Here is a 17,500-nt window from a genome sequence, read left to right as displayed (position 1 = left end):
GAATGACTTTATATATTCAAGTTTTGCCTTTATATATTCCAGCGCTGACTTTATATATTCAAGTTTTGACTTTATATATTCACAAACAAGTTTTGACTTTATATATACACCGACGCTGACTTTATATATTCAAGTTTTGACTTTATTTATTCCGACAGTGACTTTATATAATCAAGTTTTGACTTTATATATTCGGGAATGACTTTATATATACAAGTTTTGACTTTATATAGTTAAATTTAGTCATCATTGCATAAGTTTTTCTTTACCATAGAAATTTAAAGACTAAATTCAACTTCCATTCCTACCAAAGATATTTCTGGTGACTAAATAGAACCTACTTTTATCCAAATTCGAGCTATTGAGCTGTCGCCTGCCTGCCTGAATAAGTCACCCTCGCTTTGCTCTTACTTTTTTAACGTTCATTTAATCATGGCTAGTGGCGGAAAAATTATAAAATGGAAGGAGGATTACACCGAGTATGGCTTTACCAAAACAATTATTGATGGCGAATCAATTATTCATAAAGCTTCAATTGGTGATCTGTTTTTCTGTGTTAACCTCATATTTTTTCATACTTCTTCTCAAACCAAGGGGGTGCGAGGGTAAAATGAATCGGGAAGCGCTGATCAATGTAATCGGTGTACCATGAAATCGTACATTGACAGAAGTTCCCCTTTGTTTGGAATGCAAAGTGTGATTAAATGCATTATTTTTTAACGCGTTATGGAGCACATGCATCGAAGCTTCTCAGCTGTGCTTGTGCTAAGAAAAGGAAACATGCTGTAAGGAACGAGCCTGCCAAATTTCAGCCTTTTACCTACACGGGAAGTTGGAGAATTAGTGAGTGAGTGAGTGAGTCAGTCAGGGCTTTGCCTTTTATTAGTATATATACATACAAACTATATAGCGTGTGTGGACTCTGCAGAGTGTCCCAAAGCACGATTGCCGCATCTATGGAAGACAGTTTATCAATTGCTGGGGCAACTGTGGGCTCCCAACGTGGAAGCTGCTCACAGCTTAAGCAGATCCGAGTCAATCACGGTCGTAGTATAAGCGATTGCCGTCGATGGGTGATGCAGGGAACAATATAAATGCGGGGAACAGGATTACTTGGCCACTAACCTGCCTGATTGCTGTGTCTGTGTTTAGGAGAATGGTAAATAACCGTGCTATTCCTGTTTTAAGCTGAATAAAGTTGGTTTTGTTAATGTACTGAGACTCAGCCTCATGTTTTGGTGTGCAAGACAGGGCCTCACATATCACAATATACATACACATATTATATTATATTAAACACACACATACACCTGGCAAATAATACTACAAAGAGAACACAACGCGTATTTCGCCCTAATTGGGACTCTTCAGGTGTTGCACCTTTGCTTCCCCTTGCAGGGATTGAACCTCAAACATCAGCGCCCGAGGCAAAGCCTCAGACATTGTAGCATGGTCGCTGTTGCTTACTTGAAAGACTGTAGATCAGATTATTGCATGCATAGGTCTGACCACATAGCATCAAGCTGATGAAACTTCTGGGATATTGATCTGGTCAGCTATGTAGCAGAGGGGGTTGTTAATCAATTTCAGCTGCTTTGGTATTAATGAAATTAACAGGTACACTAGTGGGGCAACAAAGAGACGACCCCCAAAACAAGAATGGTTTAACAGGTGGAGGCCACTGACATATTTCCCTCCTCATCTTTTTGGACTTTTTTTTTTTTTCTAGTTTTGCATTTGGCTACAGTCAGTGTCACTACTTGTAGCACGAGGCAATACCTGAACCCTGCAGAGGTTGCACAGGTAATCCAACTTCTCTAGGATGGCACATCAACACGTGCCATTTCCAGAAGGTTTGCTATGTCTCCCAGAGCAGTCTCAAGTGGATGGAGGAGATTCCAGGAGACAGTCACTCTAGGAGAGCTGGACAGGGCCGTAGAAGGTCCTTAACCCATCAGCAGGACCCGTATTTGCTCCTTTGGGCAACAAGAAGCAGGATGAGCACTGCCAGAGCCCTACAAAATGACCTCCACCAGGCCACTGGTGTGAATGTATCTGACCAAACAATCAGAAACAGACTTCATGATGGTGGCCTGAGGGCCCAACGTCCTCTACTGGGCACCGTGTAGCTTGTGTGGCATTTGCCATAGAATACCAGAATTGGCAGGTCCACCACTGGTGTCCTGTGGTTTTCACAGATGAGAGCAGGTTCACCCTGAGCACATGTGACTGACATGAGGCTGCTACCTAGGACACAAAAAGCAGCTCTGACTTGTCATGGTGGTTTTAAAAAGCAGTCAAAGATCAGGAGAATAATGGTCTATAAAATACAGTATTGTAGGCCTGCTCCTGATAAATGGGCCAAAAATAAAACCCCAAGAAAGGCTTTAAGACCGAGAGAAAATGGACTTTGTATTGAAGGTCAGGTGTTGTGAAACTACACTCTCGGGGTAGAAATTTTTATTTATAAAGACTGAATCTAGAATATTGGGAGGTGGAAAAGCAAGGGGACCAACCATAACAAAAAGAGAAAAACAATGTTAGGCTAAGTTAGTAAATCTGATAGTAAATTTGATATCCCTTTACACATTTATCCTTTGTTTATTTTTGTTATATGAAATCCTTATTGATATACTGTATTTTGCCACTTCAGCTAGTACTGCAGTGAGCTATAGGTGGTGCTGCACTATAAAAAGAGTGAGATACACTTTCATTATTGCATCGAATAATAAATACAGAGCACAGCTGGTACAGTCAACTACCTATGATTTTATTTACATTCAGGAGAGCAGTAATAAAACAGTTGATTTGTTGAAAACAAATAAATATTAAGGCCTCTGCAATCTGGTCACAATCAGCCTACTATAGTTCTACAACATACTAAATCAGCATGACAATATTCAGCCAAGCCTATGAATATTATATACAAAAACGAACACCCAAAATCAATACATTTTCTGACAAGTTCTCAAAGCTAATGAAAGCAAGTGTTAAAATACTGGTACACTTTGATGTTAGCTAACTACAAGCTCAATGGACTTGTCTTAAAGTACAGTCTTAAAGCTAACTGCCTTTACACTGTAGACATGGCAATAAGTATGTACTGAAAGGCACTGACTATGGGCTTACCAACTGTTACATCACTTTTTGCCACCAAATACCAATGACGCTCCCATCTACCCCATCTTTCCAGTAAGGCAAGCATAAACACTTCTTACAGTATTTGGCATTTTCCTGTCTCTGGATAACATTGAAAAAATCAGTTCCTAAAAAGTAATGTTAAAGACTACCCCTTATCTTTAGCAAAACAGCATTTACTTGAAAGTCAACTACAATATTCTGATTTTGATTTTTTTTTTTTAATCTAACCTGAGCTTAGTTGACAAATCAATAAATTAAGCCTCTTGTCAAATTTCAGCTATTTTTTTTAGAGCTAACATGCAGAATCATTACACCAGCATGCTACTGTGTTCCAGGGCCATCTTCAAATGTACTGATTCCAGAACTGTGGATTGGTAATGTTTACTCCCTACAATAATATCATGACAACGCAGTCCGTGGTCTTATAACCTTTGCAAGAGGTATAGCTAAGTCACTGAATCACTGGACAAATAAAGCCATATTTTTCCATTGGCACACTTAAATTGTACACAAATAATTACAGAAATTTTACAACAGTATCAAAAACAAATATGAAAAACTATCATACAAGTTTAACAATCTAGCCTTTTGCAAATTCATCATTTTTTTTCTGTGAACAGGTGATCTACTTAAAAATGCAGCAAGCTTCAAAACTTCATGTTGTAGCAGAAGTAAAAAATCTTTAATCAAAGTAGCAATACAGTTGCTATTTGAACAATGAAAACAAAAGTGTGCCGATTCTAACATGGAAATATCACTGAATTCACTATGGAATACACTTCAGTGAAGTTATTGGAAGGGTCAGGGGAGTGTAGCCTTCAGTGACAGTACATAGTAGAATTTAAATCTTTTTGCATGCATTTTAACATTTGCAGAAAACAGTGCTCTTCATTTAAAAGCAAATCATTTAAAACTTTACAAAGCAAATGTATTTACTTAACATTAATCCTGTGCAAAGTGAGCATTTTTTTGGCAAAAATAGCGCACTCGGGATCTGTGGTCTAAAATCTCTTTGTACCAGCAGCTGAAAAGCTTCATTACAACGCTTTGCTTTCCAGACTTTACATTTCATTTGGCCAAAGGGGTCACATGACAGCTGCAAAGTAATGCCCTAAGGGTTCTTTCTGCCTTCATTTGACACTGACAGGCTGTGAGAGACTCCAACACCACAGAAAGAAAATATTCCTTCTTTCCATTACATCACCCAGCCAGCAATGGGGGAAGGGGCACAGCTGGTGGCAGCCACAGTACCATCTGCTCTTAACTAATAGTTCATGCTGTTTTACTTATAGACTCTTACTTCTAGAGCTAAGGACATTAATATCTGGTTGCCACTGGCAGTTAGACTTTACTGGCCTTTAAAATCGTGAATACTCATTTGGATGTTTGTTACGTTACCATTATCAAGTTATTTTATGCCTTTATATTTTAATGTTTGCCAAAGATGCACATTAAAAATCAGTAACATTTTCATTACTTTTTCAATACTATTTTAATGAATATCATTACATTTAAAGGCAAACTATACATCACCTTTAGAAACACTTTAATATTAGGAAAACTACATCTGGCATTTAATGTATTAAATTATTGAGCTTTCATCACAATATTTTAAAATAAAAAAAATCCACTTTTCACTTTTGACATATTTTAATTGACATCTCATTTCCAGATGCTTCTAGTCCAACATCAACATTCAGTGTTTTGACTTACCGTACATCTTGCCTTCATCTGATAAGATAATTTTCCTCCTCCCACATGGAGGGTAGATAGCCAGTGCTTCCTGGAAACTCTGTTCAATGTCAGGGCTCCAGACACCTTCTGCATCATTGTCAATGGGCTTGTCTGCAGAGTCGCTCATCCTTTCAATATCTTCGGCAGGACTTTCACTGCCGCTCCAGCTGTTGGGATCAATGGTGATGGCTGGTTTCTCCAAGCCAAAGCCTGGAGCCTAGTAAAAAAGAAATCTAAAAAAAAAAAAAAACAAAACAAAACACACACACAAAGAAATCAGCAATATGAAAGACATTGGACTTGTCTACCAGTTTTCAACTTAATGAAAGACATTGAATAATACTTAATTACAAACACTTCCACATTACATGTAATTAACATAGTGAGTACGTTTTGGAAACAAAACTAGACAAATTGTGCGTTACACTCTAACACTTACTAGGTTAAAATACGTGGCAGCTACCTACATCAACTGTATTAAAATATAAGTAAGCAATGAGCTGGGGTCAGTTTAAGTATATCTGTCAACAGAACTTATACAAAAACTGACCACTGATATTCACACTTCAAAAAAATCAATATATTCTTTTTCCAAAACTGCTTTTTTCATTTCAAGGTGATGAGGAGCCAAAGACTGTTCTGGCAATATTAGGCACCAAGGAATAAACACAGAAAAGCTGTCCATAGACTAATTTAGATTGTTTTCCGTGATTTTTATCAGGACACATTTTTATTTTACAATATATATCACATACTTGCTTTGCAGGTTTTACCTGGCCCTGAATTTCAGGAAGACAATGACTTTCCAAAAACAGACTGACAAATCGGTAAAAACTTTCTTACTTTTAAATAATATTTTTATGTGTCTAGTGGCTTACAGTCCAACAAGATTGCCAACTATGTGATGCAGAGAAAAAACAATGATCAGCTTCCTAATACTGTCCTTGTAGAAATGTAAAAACAACTGTATTATGGCACCCCATCTAGTATTGGCTACTACTTTGTGCCAAATGCTGCAAGGATTGGCTCCAACTACTCAAGTCAATTTGGAAAGAACTTCAGAAATTTTATTAAATAATGTGAATGAACAAAAATCACTTGACTAAACTAATTTTTACATTCATAGATCAGTCAATGACACCTTCTTTAGGACATGTGCTCTGCAAATAGATTGAACAAGCAAATATAGGTATGTAAATTCAAGAGTAAATTCATTTTCATTATACTTTTCTTAAGACAAATTATTGCCCGATAATCACAGGTTCGTTACATTTAAATATGACACTTATTACATATGTGTGCTGTTTAAAATGCATTATTGTACCTTTCACAGTTTTGGTATGATTCAGTACAAAGCATGAAAGAGATACAGTGAGGGTGTGAATTGCCAGGAGCCCCCCCAACATAAAAATCACAGTATCACATTAAAATTATTTTTTTCACATATGACAATATTAAAAATTGTGATTCTGTTCAGCAATATTTTGCAATTTATTTTTTTATTGCTTGACTAAATTTAATGTTAACAATCGTCTCCCTTAAGGCAAAATTGTATCAATTTACAACAAATAAAAAGAGAAAATACATATTTCCTCAAATCTTCCCACCTCCCACAAGTATATTAGCAGTCTCCAAGGTAAGACTAGGAATATACAGCACAAACATACACAGCCTAAATGTAGCACTGGGTGAGTCTATCAGATGTCTGTAGTAATGCTGCGGACTGATATGTGAGAGTTTAGTATATTTCACACTAAAATAATATATTGATAAAATATCAATAAATAAAATATTGAACAAATATGTGGTATTTAAAGTCTTGAGGCGATAAAATTACACATTGCCGTAAGATGAACGTAGTCTATTATGCATTATTTTTACAAAAAATCATTAAACTTTAATACATAACTACATGTGTTGGACAATATTGAGCCCTTAAATACTAATAAAAGTTTCATAGCTTCATGCTAGTTAATCAAAAAAGGAGTAACTGGGTTATAACATGTTATGGCAAATTAACACAACAGCCAAAAAAAAAAAGTCTACAGGAAACGCAAAAACTGGAATAGTTTCAGCTAAATGCTAAATTTAAACAGTTAATCTAAATGGGAACGAAGAATTTAGTATACAAGTATCTGAAGAAATGCTAATAATTGACTGCCATAGAGGTCCCTATACTTATAAATGCTGTTAAAAATCCTAGCCTCCTTGTCCTCAGTGTATTGATGATCTATCTAGCCCAATGTCCTTAAATCAGTGAAAGGTACAGGTACCATTTGTCTTTGACTTCAATGTTTTCGCCTATTAACTGAAATGAAAAACCTTAAAAGCAGAAAATGTAATTAAAAATAATTACTATACAGAACAAACAGTGACATAAAGCATCCATCCATAAATTTTCAGATCATACTTGTGTCTGTAATAGTGCTGAAGGTGAGGCAGAGCTTATCTCAGCTGCCTCAGGCACAAAGCTGAAATCAGACACCCAACCAGAGTATCTCTGAGATTGGGAGGAATCCAAAACAGAGAAAAGAGAACCCTCACAGACATGGGGATATTGTACAGCTCCAGACAGACAGTGACAGAAACAGGGAACACACACAAGTTTAAGAAGCTATCTAGCAGCTGTGCAACATACTACACAAACTATGCTGCCTAAATACTCAGAACTATATATAAAAATGTAACCAATTTTTGTTAAAAACACCTAATTCATATGTACATGACTATGAAATGTAACAAACTGGTGTCAGACTTGCACAGGTGCTCCAGCCTTAGACCATGGCTCCTCAAGAAGTATTCAGATAAATATATGGATATTCTATACTGTTCACTATATGAAAAGGCAAGAACTTGTGATATTATTATCATATTAAAACCCTTAACTCAGATTTAACTAATGATACATAAATATTTTACACCTCAGGTAAGAGTAGGATAATTTATGTTGAAGGATTTAAATTATTTCACTATATTATTAAAATCTATTTTGCAGTTATACATTTTATAGAGATACATACATTTTTTAAAACTCTTGAAAAACAGCTCAATAAAAATACAAAATTTTTGAATCCTTGAACTGTGCAAAAATAAAGCCAGCATTAACAAAAAACTATAAGGAGGGGGCGCGTTTTTAAAGACACTTTTGAAGTTCTATGTTAGGACAGTTTCCCCTCCCTCCTCTTTCCCTCTGGCAAAGTCCTATTCATGTATCACAAGCTGTTATAAAATAGGACTAGAAGCATATGTTTCTTCTAGAATGTCAGTCTGTGAGGGGGATGGGGACAAGCTGTTGGAAAAAGCTCACACTGAGTGGAGGCTGCATTTACTGAATTCCGTTTTTGTGTGCTGAATGCTGACACTGCAAATCTTTCCTGCACTCTGATTGGGGGTGTGGGGCACAAGCAGTTCCATTCCAACCACTAAATAGCTCACTCTTTTCTTCAAATGAATAATGAAGTACATGGCTAATCATTTCCAGCGTGGCATAATATATAATGTGGTCATTAGATTTAAGCTTCAGTACAAAATGCCGAAGCCCCCAACCCCTTGCCCCAACACTACCCAACACATATTTAGTAATATATATGTAATTCAAACCATTTCTGATTACTGCTTTATCCTACAAATGCATACCAGAACAGGAAAAGAACAGTATGTAAAATATTCCACTTGGGCTTTCATATTGCAGGAATATATGCACTACAAGCATGTAAAAACATCTGAGTAGGTTTCAATGCTGGAAGGAGTTTTAAAGATAATATGTTAGTCATGATAAAACAACTATAAAGCTTTTCCTTTTATAATATAATCTGCAGAGCAATGCAGTTTGAGCTCAGACAGACCCAATGACTTGCTCAGTCAGACAAAGAACTGAGCGAGAGATGAACTTGTGACCTGTTGTTTCAAATCAAGCACCTTTGCAATTAAGCCACAAAGAGGTGAAAATAATTCAGAATTGCCAGCTGCTCTTTTATTTGAAACAGCACTTGTACACTGTAAATAAATTAATACAAACAACTTAACTGAAGCAAATGCGACAAATGTAAGACTGACACACCAAGAAAAAATGTAATCATTTGTTTGGACAAAGAGTAGGCTATTTAAAAAATAACTTTAGTGAACTTTAATTCACTTTAGGTTTCTAAAATTTTGTGAAGATCAAATGCAAAGGTCCCCAAAAGAGGACTGTGAGGCATACATGTTTCTAAGTATACAGTATATGAACCTTCCTCTAATTGGTTTGGCCCCCTCTGCCTAATTTAGTTTGACTTTTCTTAGTTGCACATCTGGCATTTTTGGGAGAACATGTGCACTATGAAAACACTTTGAAATGTGTGAAAATGGTCTATATTTGCAATGAAACACTGCATTGGTAGCTTATATTTTATTGGTGACACCCTGATAGATTTTTCTCACCAGAACTGCAAAGAGTTGGTTAAAAAAATAAACCTCAAATAACAAAAAAATACTACAGACTGCTGTGATTCTCAATCACATATATACACACAATATCCACAAATTCCTTTGACTTAGATTTTGAACAAGGATAGTCAAAACTTTCACTGTTTTTATTCTATCATGTGCTTCTATGAAACAGAAGTACCAAATGAAGGAGGATGGGTCCTAATTATTATCCACTCAAATAGGTGACAAAAATGGCAGTTAGTTCATCCTTTAGCTTTTATTTCTTCTGTGTATTTCTGCAGTTACTTATTTTATAACATTCATTAAAATGCACAGTTTTTGAATTGTGTCACGCATAAAAAGAAATGCTTGTAAAGATGAAGAAAAAAAAAAATCACCCAAGAAACAGAATAGCATTAACACTAAAATCCCTGAAGCCTATGAAAAAACTCAATTCTGGGCCACCTTAAATTCCTTCGCACCTCTTCATTATCGTCTTTTGTTTTTCAAATGTGTCAATCAGCACAAGCAGCCTGCTATTCCATCCCATGATACTGATGCAAAGAACCCACTGATTGAATAGTATGTACAACCTAACCCTTAAAGACACAAATGTTTGTATTTGAACAAAAGCCTTAATAAGTCTTTTTCCATTTCCAAAAAAGATAACCCATGTCATATAGTATGTTAACTTCCACCAACACCTTTAGAAAAAATGCAAAACACTATTCACTGGATATTTAGACTTAATCTTGAAACGCAGGACAATTATGAATAAGTCTTTTTTGTAACTGAAGAAATATGCATGGTTTATGTTTATTTACAGTGGCCTTTAACAGAAAATGGGAAGGGAAATTAATGCAAAAACTAGCACTGTGCATAACTGAACTTTTACTTTTTTAATTGACCTTCTAAGTATAAAATGGCCAAACAGTCTAAATTGCTTAGCTCAAAACACTTCAATGTGTTTAACCAAGAGAGAAGTGACAGTGCATGGCACTGTAATTACAAAACGAAAACTGGACTTCTTTGCACCTAACCAGAGTAGCCCACATACAAGGCAATAAAATATACACTGTACAGAATATTTCAGCTGTTTATGGAAACATCTGTCTGGTTGTATTTGGTTTATCAGTAAAAACACAGTACTAAATCTTTATTTCCCCACTACATATACAGTATTTCCTCTAATAAAACTTTTAAAACTGAAATTGCCTGAAACATCCATTAAATTCCAAAGACACCTTGCCGCAAGATCTCTGAAAAGGATGGATCTTTAATGATTAAATCTATCAATCTAGGGATGCACTCATTCTAGCAAGCATTGGGCACAAGGCAGAAACAAACCCTGGACAAGACATCAGCTCATTGCAAGGTGAATACCAGCACTAGCATACACTAGCATAACTTTAGCATCACCAAATCTGCATATCTTTGGAAGGAAACCGGAGCACACTTTGGAAACCCATCAGGGAATCATGCAAACTCCAGGCAGGGAACACCAGCAACGTGAAACCCTTGCAGACAGCAGTGCTACTGCTCTGGCACCGTGCCACCCCGTATGTGTAATTGTTAACAGTATTCATTATTTAAATTAAGTTAATGATTTATCTGTAAAATAAATACTTTAATGCATTTCATCATGAAAGTGATATTAAGTTTAACTCTAAGGATTCTAAATGTGCAGAGATTCGGAATATGATAAATTTAATGTGTTCTGTGTAGTGATCTATTGCTGCTGCTGTGAGGTCAGGAAGAAGCCCCAGAAGCACTTAGCGATTAACAACTGGGTCGGTTTTAAGAGGATGTTTACGACGGTCTACTTTAATGATAAAGAGGTTGAAGTGGACATTTCAAGATTAAAGCCAAAATACATATACGTACTCATACATATAATAAATAAAACTAATACCGCACTGTTCTTAGAGTTCCAATCTGGCCATGCCATGAAACAGCAATGCAGGACTGCGTCGTTCCATTATTTAAAGTCGTGGTCCAGCTGGAACGATTATTTCCTATACGTAAAGATGCTTCACATACCACACAAATGACAAATTTTGACCGTATATATGACATCAGCATTATTTTTGGCATCATTATTATACTTTGTACACTTCTGACTTTTAGTGTTTTGCATGTTTATAGTAGAAAGGTGAGATTTAATAAATACATCATTTTTCGAGAAATAATGTTAAGGAGGTTACAAAACAATAGGCTTGTTAGCTTAACAGCAACGTGTACAACACTGGTAGACTTTTTAAGCATGTGGTCCTTGTATCGTCTTGATAAAGACCTTATGAATATCTAATAGATTAGATTTTTTTTAAGGGTTTGTACTGTGTATATTATTGTTTGTGTGTGTGTGTGTGATACAGTTTACGTTTGGGCAGGAAACAATTACTACAAAATTAAAATGCTATTCCATATTTAAAACTAGCAAAATACCCGCGCTTCGCAGCGGAGAAGTAGTGTGTTAAAGAAGTAATGAAAAAATAAAGGAAACATTTAGAAAATAACGTAACATGATTGTCAATATAATTGTTTTGTCACTGTTGTGAGTGATGAGTGTTGCCGAGATATATATATATATATATATATATATATATATATATACACACACACACATAAACATATATATATATACGTATACTGTACATATCTATACATATACACATATATACACACACACATATATAAACATATATATACATATACATACATATCTACATATATACACACACAGCTATTTAGTATCAGTGCAATACGCTGCTTGTTAAAACGGATAACTCCGCTCTTACGTGCAAGTCTGCGTGGATATTATGAACTATCGTATTTGTTCAAGTTCTATTTAAATTTTAAATAGAAGGAATTTTTATTTAGTCGACAGAAATATCTTTGGTAGGAATGGTAAAACAGACAGGAATATTATTAGTGAATAAATCAACTCAAACCTTAAACAACTTATAATATTTTGCTCTCCATAAAATATATCCTGTCTAAATTATACAAGTTAGAAATAAAGTAAGCGTTAAAAGAACAAACATTCAAATTTCTTTACTCTTATGTAATTTTATATAAAAATAAACTTAGATTTTAAATATCCCAAAGATTTTGCTCTCCATAAAATATATCCTGTCAAAATTATACAAATTCAAATATGAACATGCTGCATAACAAAACCTGGAAATATAAATAAAATGTGTTCCTTTCAGCAATAACAAATCAAATCATTCAGTTGTCTTTGCTCATATGTCATTTTAGAGCTGGACGCCTGGCATCTTTTTGGCAACAAGTTCGTTTCTGTTTGGTGTGAGGTTCTGTGTTGTGGAGATTCTCAGGATGGATTGCAGGTGCTCATCAGTGAGGCGACTCCTGTGTGCTGTTTTGTTAGTCTTTATCACTGAGAAGAGCTTCTCACACAGATATGTGCTACCAAACATGCACAAGGTTGAGCCGCATGTAGGCGGACTTTTGTTCTTCAAAGTCACCAAAGCGCCGTGCAAACTCAGTGCGCTCAGTTTATCAGCAAAGTGCGTATTTGGGAACACCGTAGTGGCGACTTGGTTTAACATTACTTGGCAACAGGGAAAGTGGGGCAAATTGCACTGGTGCATTTGTGTCTCCCATAAAAGCAGCTTCACTTGAAATCACTTTGTGATTGGGCGGGTAAAGCGTCCGCTGAAGTGTCAGATTCTTATTTAATTCTTCTGCTTTCTGTATCTTCTGCATTGCATTCAGGTTACCCTGATGTTTTGTCTCATAGTGCCGTCTTAGATTAAATTCTGTAATTACAGCCACATTAGCTCCACAAATGAGACACACGGGTTCAGTAAACATATACTCAGCCTCCCATCGGTTTTAAAGGCTCTATTTTCAGAATCAACTTTTCTCTTCAGCATCGTGTGAGCTAGCCGCAATAACTTGCAGCATCATAAGCTAGACTTGATTAGCGGTAAGTGTTGGCAAGGCAGCTGAAGCGCTGCATTATGGGATCTGTAGTTTATTGTGTTACCAGCGCTTCATATACCGGGCCATTAATAACAATAATACAGTATATAAAATGATCTCGCGGGCGGATATAATTACGCCGGGCGGATGTATGACCCTTGAGTTTGACACATATGGACTAAATAGAACTTGAAAAGATATATTTTTTAAATGTGATCGCGCAATTCAGATAGAGTTGCGCACTACAGCCTGCATGCCTCAATAAGTCATCCTCCCTCGCTCTTACTTTTTACCGTTCATCTAATGAATACACTGAGTATGGCTTTACCAAAACAATCATTGATGGCGAATAAAGTATCCATTATTAGTATGTAGATCGGGATATATATATACATATATATATACCCGTGTATCACTAGAGTAGTGTGTTAAAAAGCTAGAAAAGAAAAGGGAACATTTTAAAAATAGCGTAACATGACTGTCAATATACAGTATTTGTTTTGTGAGTGTTACTGAGTGTTGCTGTCATCAAGGATTTGATTATCATTATTTCTTTCAATCAGGTTCGTATTTGTAGGATGTGTTGTGTTCAAGTTACATTCCGTGTTTGTCAATCGTTGTAAAGATGACAGGTTTACATTCATCGATTAGTTTCTTACTGCATCAATAAACAGCTCGTCTTCTTCTTTATCTGAGACCTGACACACTGCATGCGGGTTTTTACACTGTCTTCCTTTAGCGGGACATTGACTTTTTCCACGTGTGCTTTGTTTCGCAGTAGCTGGATTTATGAATATGCTTGTATGTATCAGGCGCTTCATATTTTTGCTGCCTTTTCAATTGTGTAATTGGTTTTGTTCAGCGCTCTTTGGAACTGTTGCTTTTATCTGTGCACTCGTCAGTTCCGTGAGCCGCTCGGTGTACATGCATCGAAGGTTCCCAGCTGTGCTGGTGCCATCTCGTGCTATGTCCATGGCTGTATTTAATGTTACCTTAGTCCTGGCACTTAAAACTTTCTCTCGCAGTTTAGCTGAGTTTGTGTCAAACACCACCCTGACCATCTCATCTTCCTCTCCATAAGCACAGTCCTTCACCCGTGAATATTTAGTGGGAGTTTGCTATTGGATTGCTGGCGGACGACCTTATATGGGCAGGCACTAAATTACAAGCGCCAGCGCAGCCTGTCTATGAACTTAATTTAAAGTGTAGGTTTACATCGTGCTTTGTTTCGAGTAGCAGAACTCATGAATATGGTTGTATATGTCACTTTCGCTCGCTTCTTATTGTTTAGCTGCCTTCTCAATTATATAATGCATGTTTTCTTCAGCGCTTTTTGAGGTCTTCCTGGTTTTCTATGTACTGCGTGATTACGTGGGAGCGTGATGATGTCACGAAACTCCGCCCCACGGCGTTGAAGCTCATCTCCATTACAGTAAATGGAGAAAAACTGCTTCCAGTTATGACCATTACACGTAGAATTTCGATATAAAACCTGCCCAACTTTTGTAAGGAAGCTGTAAGGAATGAACCTGCCAAATTTCAGCCTTCCACCCACATGGGAAGTTGGAGAATTAGTGATGAGTCAGTGAGGGCTTTGCCTTTTATTAGTATAGACTAGCAGAATACCCGCGCTTCGCAGCGGAGAAGTAGTGTGTTAAAGAAGTCATGAAAAGAAAAGCAAACATTTTAAAAATAGCGTAAGATGATTGTTAATGTAATTGTTTTGTCATTGATATGAGTGTTGTTGTCATATCTATCTATTTATATATATATATATATATATATATATATATATATATATATATATATATATATATATATATATATATATATATATATATATATATATATACAAAATACCTGCGATTGCGGAGAATTAAAAAGAAAAGGAAACATTTTAATAATAACGTAACATGATTGACAATGTAATTGTTTTGTCATTGTCATAAGTGTTGCTGGCATATATATATATACACACACACACAGACACATATATAAACATATATATACATATAAACATATATATAAATATATATATATATATATACATCTATACACATATATATACAGTTATATATATATATACACATACACACATACATATATATATATATACATATATATACACATACTGTATATATACACACACATATATACATACTGTATATACAACATATACATATCTACATATATACTGTATATACACATATATATACAAATCTACATATATATATACATATATATATATATTAGGGGTGGGACTCGATTAAAAAAATTAATCCAATTAATTAGAGGCTGTGTAAGAATTAATCTTGATTAATGTATGTAATCACTACGTAAATTTGCCCCAAATGCAAATGTTTTTTTTTTAATTTAAAAGCGGTTTTAGTGGGCGACAGAATCAAATAATAGACATGGACATGAATATTGTAAACTGAAGCTGTTTTAATTTCTGAAAAAAAGCTTTTAAACTGCATTTGAATTCAAAACAGAAACAAAAATATCATCCCTGGTTAAAATTGGGCAGACTTAAAAATAAAGTGGTAGTTTAAGTACTTTAAGTACATTTTCAGAATAGTATTGTCTTTAAATAATAATAACCAAAATTTCAACATAAAGTGCAGTTTTCTTCTTAAAAAATAAGTCAGAAACATAAAAGGTAATTTGACCAGCTTACTCTTTAAACTCTGAGTAACATTAGCCAAAATTATTTTGTACATTAGGCTAAAACAGTGTGATCATTGAACATTTTGTAATTAGATGTATTTAGAATTACTACGGTCACGGAAGTCCAATGATCCCCAGTAAGAGCCACAAAGTCCGCTTTCTGTAATGCATCTAATTTTGCTTGCTTTTCAGTGTGCACAAAACAATGCTTTTATCAAGGCTTATCGGGAAGTGAAATGATCAGTCGTAGGAGCGCGCTTTATTCCGACTCTAACATTTTTGTAGCTGTGATGTGTGCATCAGTGTAATGGATGTACCAGGAAATCATGCATTGACAAAAGTTCCGTTTGCTTGGAATTGAAAGTGTGATTAAATCGTTATTTTTAGCAGCGTTATGGAGTACATGCATCGAAGCTTCTCAGCTGTGCTTGTGCTAAGAAAGGGAAAATTTTAAAAATAGCGTAACATGATTCTGCGTTAACCTAATATTTTTCATCGTCCCAAACCAAGGAGATCGAAGGTAAAATGAATCGGTAGCGCATACATAGTCAGTACATCCCTCTCGGGAATCGAACCTCGAATATGCGTTAGAAGCGAAGACTCTACAATTGCCACAGCGTGTGGCTTGTCTATGCTAAAGTATGTATTGTAGATCGGGTATATATATACATTTATATATATACCGTGTACCAGTGGAAGTAGAAGTTATGAAAAGAAAAGGGAACATTTTAAAAATAGCGTAACATGATTGTCAATATACAGTAATTGTTTTGTGAGTGTTATTGAATGTTGCTGTCATCAAGGATTTGATTATCATTATTTCTTTCAATCAGGCTGTATTTGTAGGATGTGTTCAAGTTACATTCCGTGTTTGTCAATCGTTGTAAAGATAAGAGGTTTCATTCATCGATTAGTTCCTTACTGCATCAATAAACAGCTCGTCTTCCTTTTTATCTGTGATGTGACAAACTGCATGCGGGTTTTTTTTTACACTGTCTTCCTTTAGCAGGACATTCACTTTTCCACCGTGTGCTTTGTTTCGCAGTAGCTGCACTTATGAATATGATTGTATGTATAAGGCGCTTCATATTTTTTGCTGCCTTCTCAATTGTGTAATTCGGTTTTGTTCAGCACTCTTTGGAACTGTTGCTTTTGTCTGCGCATTGCGTCAGTTCCGTGAGCAGCTTGGTGTTCTTGCATCGAAGGTTCCCAGCTGTACTGGTGCCATCTCGTGTAATGTCAGCTAAGACCCGGCACTTAAAAGTTTCTCGCAGTTTCAATGAGTTTGTGCCAAACACCACCCTGACCATCTCATCTTCCTCTGCATAAGCACAGTCCTTCACCCGTGAACATTTACCGGCAGTGTTTGTATTGGATTGCGCTGATGGGCGGCCTTATATGGGCAGGCACTAAATTACAAGCGCTAGTGGCAGCCTGTCTATGAACTTAATTTAATATAAACTTACGGTTCCGCCGTGCTTTGTTTCCGCAGTAGCTGTACTTATGAATATGCTTGTATGCATCATTTGCTTCATAATGTTTTCTGCCTTCTCAATTGTGAAATGGCGTTTTGTGCTCATCGCTGTTTGGAGTTCTTCCTTGT

General features: G+C 35.9%; 1 protein-coding gene across 10 annotated transcripts in view; it reads right to left on the bottom strand.

Annotated features, from left to right (window-relative positions):
- tead1b (TEA domain family member 1b) overlaps window positions 1-17,500 on the bottom strand; it is a 171,036-nt gene that overhangs the window by 109,606 nt on the left and 43,930 nt on the right. For 5 of the 10 annotated variants that reach the window (XM_039750034.1, XM_039750027.1, XM_039750056.1 and 2 more), the window contains one exon: window positions 4,855-5,108. The exons of the other annotated variants lie outside the window; for them this stretch is intronic. In XM_039750034.1, the coding sequence (XP_039605968.1) occupies window positions 4,855-5,002 (148 nt within the window). In that variant the 5' untranslated portion in view covers window positions 5,003-5,108. The remainder of the gene's footprint in view (window positions 1-4,854; window positions 5,109-17,500) is intronic. 10 annotated transcript variants of the gene reach the window in all.

Source organism: Polypterus senegalus, chromosome 1 (assembly GCF_016835505.1).
Source record: "Polypterus senegalus isolate Bchr_013 chromosome 1, ASM1683550v1, whole genome shotgun sequence".
Lineage (NCBI taxonomy): Eukaryota > Metazoa > Chordata > Cladistia > Polypteriformes > Polypteridae > Polypterus > Polypterus senegalus.
Note: the sequence above shows the minus strand (reverse complement) of the source record. Positions and strands in the feature narration are given on the sequence as shown.